Genomic DNA, 10,299 nt, shown 5'->3' with positions numbered 1-10,299 from the left:
CTTTATTTTTACAATAATTTATTGTTACTTCCCTTACCGCGATTTTAAAACCATCCCATAATAATCTACAATCTAGTGTTTCCTTTTCGAAAACATAAGTATCTATCAAATTATAAATCAGTTCTTGGTAATCTTTATCTTGCAAAACTGAATTATTAATTTTCCAATACCCATTGCCCCTTTCTGATACCCCTGGTTTAAATTTAAGAAATACACTTTGATGATCAGTGGACCGAATAATAGCCGGTTTAATTTTACAGAATTCTACAAGTGGTAAAAAATCTGACCCCATGAAGATCATGTCAATCCTACTAGCTTGTGATTGGTCTCTTCTTCTCCATGTGAATTGCTGTTTACATTTATTTAAGTTTCTCCAAACATCTGTCAGTTTGTTAGTTTTTAGAAATTTTTTTAAACCGGGTTGTGTAAATTTACATGGACGTTTAGATTTTCTATCAATTGGGTTAAGTGTCTCATTAAAATCGCCCCCAAGTATTGGTATACCTAGACTCTGTTCTTTCAAATTATCACTGACTCTTTTGAAAAATGAATTTCTAGATGTTTTACAGTTAGGCGCATATATACTAATAAATTTAAAAATTGAATTATTCATTTGCACATTGATAAGTACAAATCTTCCATCGCTATCAATAAATTTGTTAATTATTTCGTAGCTCAGTGATTTCTTCATTAAAATAGTTACACCCCTACTAGCCGTTTTTGAATTATTAGCCATTATAATTTCGGCGGGTCAATGTTCTAACTTGATTTTTCGTAGCTTTATCATTGACCAGTTAAAGTTCTCAAAAACTATTAAAAAATAAATACGATTTTATAAGACTTTTACAAATGGCTTATAATTATGCATGTAAATGATTTATAAAAGAAAAATGGGCGTCGATATGCATTTTTTTTTAAGGCATTCAAATGGATAAAACCAGAGTATTTCGAAATCTGACAAAAATTCCAAAACATGACAAGCAAACATCCCTAAAATCACTTGTTGGTTATTATAGTATGAATTTAAGCATTGCACTTTTTCATATAAAGAATATAAATTATTTTTTTCTAACATCTTAATTGATTTCTGAAAAACAATGAATTTTATCAGTTTTTTTCCCCAGTTTTTGACAATTTTTGGCCAAATTTAGTTTTTTTCACCCAAAATCAGCTATTTTCAAATTTGTTTAACTATGAAATTTGTTTGATCTGATTATTATTCTATTATGATTTGAATTTTTCTATATTTAGAGTGATTTAACAACAGTTAAAATTCCAAATTGGGGTTTTTCCATTTTTTAACGATTTTTTGATGATTTTGCTCTATTTTACCCAAAATCACAATTTACCAAATTAAGTATTGCTGTAAAGTTATGGAATGGTTAGAATAAAGGTTTTTGTATTTTTTAAACTATCAAATGATCCTCTTTTACCAATATTTATATTTTTCTTGTCCTGTTTGTAATCAATTCACGCTTTGTAAATCTCAAATTCCAACAAAAAACAGATGTTTTCAAAAAATTTCATGCTTATTAAAAAAAAACTATTTTTTGATGATTTCATTTTATAAACACTGTATAACCTGTTGTAAAACTTTTTATTTGAAATGATTATCATCAATAATGAATGCTTAACAAGCTTTTCCCAGTTTTTCGCTATTTTTGTCTAATTTTGCTATTTTTCACCCAAAAAATCCATTTTCCCACTCAGATATTTTGGTAGACTTTTAGTATGTTACAAAGAAAGCCTTTTAGAATTGAAAAATACCCAAAATAATTCTGTTGCAATTTTTTGAGGTTGGTCACATTTTCCATCTATTTTGACTAGACTATAGATGCGTATTTCGACAGTTGAAGTCTCTCTAGTGATGCGCGGAGTATAAAAATAAAAAAAAAGCTAGTCATGGTTTGCATACAGTGACTACATTAAACCAACGAAACATTATTTCCTATTGACTCTAAAGTTTAGACAACAATCGAATAAATGTATAAATAATTTACTGATGCTTATGGCTTCTCTCAAAATATAGTTTAATCTTAAGGGTTTTTTATTAGAAAACATGTTATTTTCAGACTAAGTCAGTTTAAGGAACAATCATATAGCTTGTATTTATCAGATGTCAAAATAAGACAGTGAACTATGTGATGTTATAAACACATGTTTTTAATATTAAGAAATGTCTATTAAAAATTAATTGAATTTTCTCCTGCAGTACAGCATGTAACCAAAAATGTACTTCAAGTTTGAAATCAACAAACTTTGTATCATATTGCACTTTATAACCTTTAAGTGAAACATTTCAATATTTGAAAAAAAGGAAGTCTGATTTTAATTTAATTTGATTTAGAAGAAAATATTATGACTCATATATTCAATAACGAAAAATATACGATAATTGTATCTCGTCTTTACCTTTTTCAAATAGACATATGCGGCAAACCACGTATGAATAGTTCCGCCGATAATGTATGGGAATCACGAAATCAATGATTAACATGATAAATACAAATATCATATATTTAACATTCAAATTTCTCGTTGTATAAATTGAAAATTAACTCATTTGAAATTTACAATCGTTATAACTTGTTCCAGCGACGGTATCCAAGACTTGTTGAAGATCGAAGTCTAGATATGAATGTTGGACATTTAAGTTATTTGTTCTTTCTGGTTCTGTTAATTCTACTTGACTTGATACCATTGAATGAAAGTCAAAGAAGGGCTAGAGGACGTCGTAGATCACGAATCACTCAATGTAGACCAACTACAGCAGACATTTATGGTCCGTACTACCGTCCTAGTTTCCCTAAACTACATCGATTGTGTAGTCCCGATGCATCAAGGTATAGGCAACAGGCTTTGATTGTAAGTGGATATGTTTACGAAAGAAACTGTAGAACTCCAATATCTCGAGCACGACTTGAAATTTGGCAAGCAGATCGAAGAGGAAAGTATGAAGGTACTGCAAGGTGCAGAGGTTATGTACAGACTAATAATAATGGCTATTACCGGTTTTTAACAGTACACCCAGGAAAATATCAAGTGTCTTATGCAGAAGCACAGAGGGTTGCCCAAATGTACAACAGGCCAATGGGACATCGATGGAGACCTGCACATATTCATTTCAAGGTCAATGGCAGAAGAGGACATAAATCATTAGTTTCACAAATGTACTTTGCGGGTGACGCACATTTGGGTAGAAATGACACGTGCGTAGTTTGCAATTCAGAACATTCGGATTTAGTTGTGCGTCCGAAAAGATCTTGTCGGAGAAATGGATGTGTCAGTTATGTAAATTTTAATATTGTACTAGACAGAGGCAATGGACTCAATATAGGCTAATGGTAAGGATGAGAAAGAACTATAACTAATTGTTATAACATATCCAAACGATTGTAACATCTCATAAATAGGGGCGTGGTCAACGATGTTTTTGCTTTAATTTTGAGTTATTTAGAAATTGAATATTGAACATTTTTTCAGATTAACAACCTTTACTAATTATGACAGATAATGTTTCTTTATTGTTAATCACTGCTATTTTAAAAGTGAGTTAGTGTTGTTTTGCAACTATTTGTTTTTATTTAATTTATTTCAAATTAAAGTTTTAAAACTTAATTATACTAGTTTGTGTCAGACTTAACACTTTATAAATTGCGTTTGTCTGGAGTACTTTTTGCTTCATCAACAATGCTAAAACCTAAACGTTTGAAAGTCAGCGATGTATAGAAACGTTAAAGGTTACAATGTACCAAATAGAATTACATGGGCGCAGCCATTTTATGAAGGGAACATGACATAGAGATAAAAATAGATGGCTCTCTGTGATTGGTTGTTATATCTTTTATAAATTTTTCTTCTGGAAAGCATTATGAATGAAGTTTCATGCAAGCACAAATTTGTCCTAAAATGTATAGTATAAAATGCCGAAAATAATTTTTTTATGTTGCTCAAAATTAGGGAAAATTTTCTGCGAAATCGTCAGGTATCGTGAAAAACCCCAAAATTCACCAAGAAAAGCCATGGGACCATATATATTTGAGTACGGTAAAATCACAAATAGATATAGAGCTTCAATTAGACAACAACAGATTTTCCATAATTAGTTTAATGAAAACGCCTTATTAGGAGATAATTGCTAAAAATAGCATTGCCGGCAACGGGGCCACCATTTAGTTCTTTATATCCTATATGATTGACCTAAGCGACATAAAATAATAAAACCAGTCGGTTTCATCTTAGGTCAACTTTGTCTGAGCCACTCAGATTACTTTACGAATAGTATAGTATAATTTCGACAATACATTTGACCTTATATTACAAGTAATTGAAGACAACCTTATATCCTATTTTCTGTTTCGACCATCCTTGCCTATTATGTGTTAAACAAAATTTAAAAACGTAAAATACCATCTCAAGTTTACTGCTTGTGTTGAGGTCAGATAAAATGCTGCTCTATTGTTCGATTGCTCAACTACGCACATTCATTTTCTACATGTAAGGCGAAATATAGTTAGGATAGAGTTTGTAAGGGGATATTTTAGAAATAACATTCGTGTAACATATCAAACCATTTATTTATCAAAAGAAGACGATTTGTCTGATTTCTATGTTTCGCCTCTAACACAGGATTTTCTTCGAAGTGGAGCTAACGAAATCACGTCTTGCAACAAGAACAAGTCTGTTCTCCTTATTTAATATATCTTCCGATAATGTAATTAATTAGTTTTTGGACATTGTAAAAGACATTTTTGATAACTCGATCATTTTTAAACTTTGCTAACTTAAATCAAAAGTAAATTGACAAAAAACGGAACACAGATCTACTGATACTTCTAGAGCACCTGATATCACGCCAGGCTTTTGGTGGGGTTTGATGGCGTTGTCGGTTTATTTTCGATTTATGACGTTGACTGTCCCTCTTGTAGCTTTCGCCCCTCTTTTATGCATTCAATGTAGAATACTTAGTGTATATGTTGCATTCTTGTTCTCACTTTCTAAGAAAGCTGGTGTAAATGCCTATACCAAGTTAGGAATATGACATTGGTTTAGTGTGTTTGAACTTTTGATTTTGTCATTTGCTGAAGGACTTTCCGTTTAGAAATTTACTCAGAGTTCAATATTTGTGTGATTTTACTTCTTTAAAAGAGCACTTATCAGTATGTCACTCTCTTAACTTCTGTACTAGTGATGCCTCGTGTTCAATTTACAATTAAGAATATGATAGCAAAAAAACTATAAAGGACAAATCTGTTAGTCATTATAGCAAAATCACACCTAAAAAAAATGGAATATATAATACTAGTAACCAATTTGAAATTACCGATATTGAGTATGGTCTTTAAGGAAGTTCGTTTTTAGTTCAAATTAAAAAAAGACATTTTTATACTTCCGTCTAAGGACTAGGTGGCACTGTGGTTTAATTAGAATTTATGATAAAATATACAACTTTTTGCAATTTTTTGTGTAAGATTTGGATTTCAAGTATTTTAACCTCGAGCATCACTGAAGAGACATGTATTGTCAAAAAGCACATCATACAATAAAAGTGGTACCGTTAATGTTTTGAGATGATCTTTAGAGGAACTAATTCATTTGTGTCCAGCTATCGACACTATTTTATTTACATTTCTTTATTTACAAATAAGTGAACATCACCATGCTGTAAAATTGTAACACAATTCATAACACAATTGCATCAAAAATATATAGCGACGCAAATTATTTGTCAATTATTACATCACATGCGCATAGCTTTAATTTTTTTTTGATTAGATTGAATGCGTTCTATAAACTCGGATCTGTTTATTGTTTATAACCATCAGTTTCGATTTGTCTGTGCTCAAAGCAATACCTAAAGGACTACTAATCCCATCCCGTTTAGCATACATAGTTTTGCTTGATTTATCTGTTCTTGAAACACTGATGATATTGGACGAATCACAACCTGCGACGTATACATTTCCACGGTTATCTGTTGCGATTCCAGTGCTTTCGCGCAAATCAGAACCAGAATACACACTTTGGCTAGTTCCATTTGGTAGAATACTGTTGACATTGTTATTGTTGTAATTGGTCCAGAATATAACACCAGTCTTATTGCTTGTTATCATGTATGGGTCGTATCGCGTAGTAATTTGTTTCAGTACTTTTCCTTTTAAATCAACGACACTTACTTTGCATTCATCGTTCACTACAAATATTTTGTCCTTATTACAACTTATAGCAGAACAATGTCCACCAGGGATAATCATTGTTCCCGGGGATAGAGTTCGTAAATCTACCATCATGATGCCGCTATCACCACATGTTACTAACGCGTGGGATCTGTCCAAGACACAAGCGTCTTTTGGAACGTGTCTTAATCTGATTTTTTTTATATTTGCTCCGTTCGTTTTACAGACGTATATAATTTTGCTTTTACTGTCTGGTATAAAAAGTCTGTCATCTGGCAAGAAACAGCCTCTTACAACATCAACATTGTTTCCGAATACTGAAGTTTCAAATTTGCTAACTACTGGAGACGGTGGTTTATCATTTCTGGATAATAATGATGGAATAATAAAAGCTTTTCTATGGGCAGAAGACATCAATGCCGGTGACTCTCTGATAGATATCTTTCCATACGACATGACGAGTCTTTTAAAGTCTAGTAGTATTCTGGACTGCTCAAATTCAATGTTTGAAGTTTTGGAATCTGCTAGGCGCTTTTGTACAGAATCTTCATTGGCTTTTTGTCTTGGGTGCAATAGCTTCGCCATAGAAAATAGATGAACACTAGAAGCGTGATTTTTCATTGCTTTTATTTCACGAGTCCAATCATCCAAATTTTCTTTTTGCTGTAGATAAAGTTGTCTTTCCTTGTCAATTTCTTTAACACAAACTTTATACTTTTCCATAAGGTCATTCCCGAGTTCGTTCTCCAACTTCTCAAGATACGCGTTTATGCCACTTCGAATTTGCTTGATCTTTTTCTTAATTGTTTGTTTTTGATCATTTAAAGTTGAGAAATTATCTGCATTTACTCTCAGCATATCTGTAACGATGAGTTTCAAGTTCTGAATTCGCGATTCCAAAGAACTCAAAGCGTACCCAAATTTAGCTGTGTCGGCAGCTTTTTCAATGAGCTGTACATTTTGACATTCTTCGTGTGATTCCGGAATACATTTGGCACAAATGACCTCGTCGTGTTTTTGGCAAAAGTGAGATAGCCGTTTGTTGTAATGGTGATTGCATGTGCTAAACATTTTGTTTTTATTGATTTTTCAATTTAAATCCTGAAAAAAATAAAGCAAATGAGTAAATCGAATTATATATTATTACAAATTAATAATAGTGATCAAAGGTATCAGGTTTATAATTAAATACGTCAGACGCACGTTTCGTCTACATACGACTCATCATGGCAGCAAAGCACCTAAATAAAGGCAACAGTAGTATACCGCTATTAATTGAAATCATAAATCGATTACGAATACAAATCTAGGTAACAAACCAAAACCGAGGGAAACACACCAAATAGGAGAGGAAAACAACGGAACAACAGAAACACTGAACTGCAACAAAATCAAACATCAACATACATAAAAACTGACTATTGAATAGTAACTGACTATTGAATAGTAACTGCTATTAAATAATGATTCTAGAAACCAGTTAGAAATTAAAATGGCATTATGTTATATGCTGGAAATTCAAAGGATTGTCTTTTCCTTAGACATTCATATTAATCTATTACTATTACTTCAAGCATGAAAAATTATAAAAACAAAATTTTATAACAAGTATACGCATTGTATGGTTATAAATATGAAGTGACATTAAGGGGTAATTTGAAACTATAGTACGATTTTGGCACCAAAACACTCTACTCATATAGGCCACGCTATATGCCTTTGCAAAAATTACTTTTCCATTGTTTTTGCCACCAAAAGCGGTATAAATATATTGACACTTGGTGGATGAGGGTGCTTTAACAAAATTGGAAGAAAAAAAACCCAAAACATGGCCATTGCCACAATAAAAAAAAAACGAAAGCTGAAACCCAAATCGCTAAATTAGCAATCTAAATATTACATTGAGTGTGTTAATTTTGTTTGAAACCATTTCAATGCATAAAACAGAAGGATCATTAGAATGGAACATATGTAAAAAGAATACAACTTAAAGATCATGAACACCAATAAGCATGACAAAGTGCACATGGTTATATATATATATATCAAATTAATAAATCAATTCTCGTATGTAATTGAATCATAAACACATATCTGCATATGTAGCAATTCATCAAAAATTGTGTAATTAACTAATTTACAATACTTACTAAGATAGAAAATCTTTATTTAACCAAATGAAGCATACTTTTTTATTTAAAGTCACATTTTATTGCATAAGAATATAATAAAACTGTCACATTTCTTTGTTCAATGCGTTAAGATTTTTAAACCATGTAGTTGCGAAATGATGTATCATATACATTTTACATACTGTATGCATATGATTAAGACAATTTACCCTACAGTTTTTATATTGTCATGCTTTTTCGTCGATAGCATTGCAGTAATACATAATAAAACGTCCGATGGTAAATATGCAAATTCAAAAGAACACACAAACAAACAATTGATGCAACCGGTATGTACTTTAAAGTTTGTCAACTGGGACGAAGAAAAAGATATCCGACTGCAACTTGAAAATGACAGTATACTGACTATAGGAGCACTAATGTTTTTTCTGCAACAGACCCTTCAAGGGGTTGATTCAAGGCGTCTGTAACGTGATGAGAGCGTGTCATATGATATCAGATTAAACGTCACTATTCCAAACTGACGTGGCTAAATGTATTTATACATCCCGCACAGCTAGACAGACCTCCTTAGTATAGGTTTTAGTGTTTGGTGGTAGAAGTTCATGAATGACCTCATTTTTTGTATTATAGTCATTACAAGGGATTAACAGACAAAATTAGTGTTTACATATGACATTGGTCGGACAAAAAATTCAAACAATAGTTTGATAGAAAAAATTAGCCTAATTCCATGTAGTAAAATAATACATATCATGACTTTTTACGACTTTTTTTTACTGCAATTTGGTGTTAATCATTTACTTGGCAAGGCAGCCATTTCTTTTACTTGAGTAAAGCATAGTGTAAGCAATGTTTCAAATCGAAAATCATTAATACTCGCTAGATATCCTTACCTTATGAAGTTTGTAAATTTCAACTGGTCTGCGATGAAATTAGTTCTAATTGCAGATTCACACTAAAATACTGTTATAAAAAAAGCCAACTTACTATCTACTAGTCGTCACTGGTAACGAACGACGAGGTTACTGATTTGTTACGGTGTTAACGAACCCATATGAATATATGCCGATTAAATTACAGTTATATCAATAAAATCGAAACGTTGTATATTAATTAGACATGCAATGGTACTGCCATTCAAGTTTTCTACAGGCTATAAATGAAATACTCATCTGACTGAAAGACGTCCCGAAAAAGATGTGATTTGGTGTATAAGTTCATGACTTGTATGAAAATTTGGCCTCCCCACAAATAACCCATCGAATTTAAGGATGTGAAGATAATGTTTCGCTCTCTTAACATGCGGGATCATATTTTACGTACCATTCCAATCAGATGTTGTTGGGTATTTACACATCCCACATAATCACACATACGTCTACGAAATACTACTGTGCAAAAGAAGAAAACCAGATGATTTTATTCTTTACGCTTCTCACTTTGGTTATTTTGAAAACTACAATGAATACGCTTTTCATAAACGCTTCTACATGGCTGTTACTGTTTATTAAAATCTCATCAGGTTGAGAGACCAAGTAAAATATTACTAAAATCCAGAAATTAACTCAACAACTATATAATGGGAGTCGTGTCTAGAAACAATGAGAATCAAAAGCAATGAGACAGGCACATTGTAAACATGGAAACAAAACAAGTGGAAACAAAAGCTTCGGGCACTTTGACTCATCTCTACCAAGAAATATACATTAAAAGTGTGTCGAATACAAAAGGGATAGTAAAACTTGTAAGTTTTAAACAAACCGACACAATAGACAAAATATATAAAACTAAAGACTATCTATGTACAAACCCTGTGATAAGTCTAATTCGGTATGTCACATTTCAGGAAAAGAGATTTGGATTATGGTAACACTAATTGAAATAGTCGTCATCTGTAAAACAAAAATTTCATAACGGCCAACCATCTCGTGATGGCGTCCGTAAATTTTATCGAAGGGATGACTTCAATTTACCCCTTGGAACTTGCT

At 31.9% G+C, this 10,299-nt stretch overlaps 2 protein-coding genes across 2 annotated transcripts; one reads left to right on the top strand and one right to left on the bottom strand.

Annotated features, from left to right (window-relative positions):
• The first annotated feature begins 2,634 nt into the window (after window positions 1-2,634).
• Window positions 2,635-3,342, top strand: LOC134683328 (catechol 1,2-dioxygenase-like). Its single transcript, XM_063542602.1, has one exon. The coding sequence runs from the start codon at window positions 2,635-2,637 to the stop codon at window positions 3,340-3,342; it is 708 nt and encodes a 235-aa protein (XP_063398672.1).
• A 2,429-nt stretch (window positions 3,343-5,771) lies between these two features.
• Window positions 5,772-9,295, bottom strand: LOC134709261 (uncharacterized). Its single transcript, XM_063569433.1, has 2 exons — window positions 9,205-9,295; window positions 5,772-7,277 (listed from the first exon to the last, which is right to left on the bottom strand). The coding sequence occupies exon 2, from the start codon at window positions 7,245-7,247 to the stop codon at window positions 5,772-5,774; it is 1,476 nt and encodes a 491-aa protein (XP_063425503.1). The 5' UTR covers window positions 7,248-7,277; window positions 9,205-9,295.
• Window positions 9,296-10,299: the final 1,004 nt, after the last annotated feature.

This window comes from Mytilus trossulus, chromosome 1 (genome assembly GCF_036588685.1).
Source record: "Mytilus trossulus isolate FHL-02 chromosome 1, PNRI_Mtr1.1.1.hap1, whole genome shotgun sequence".
NCBI lineage: Eukaryota > Metazoa > Mollusca > Bivalvia > Mytilida > Mytilidae > Mytilus > Mytilus trossulus.
Note: the sequence above shows the minus strand (reverse complement) of the source record. Positions and strands in the feature narration are given on the sequence as shown.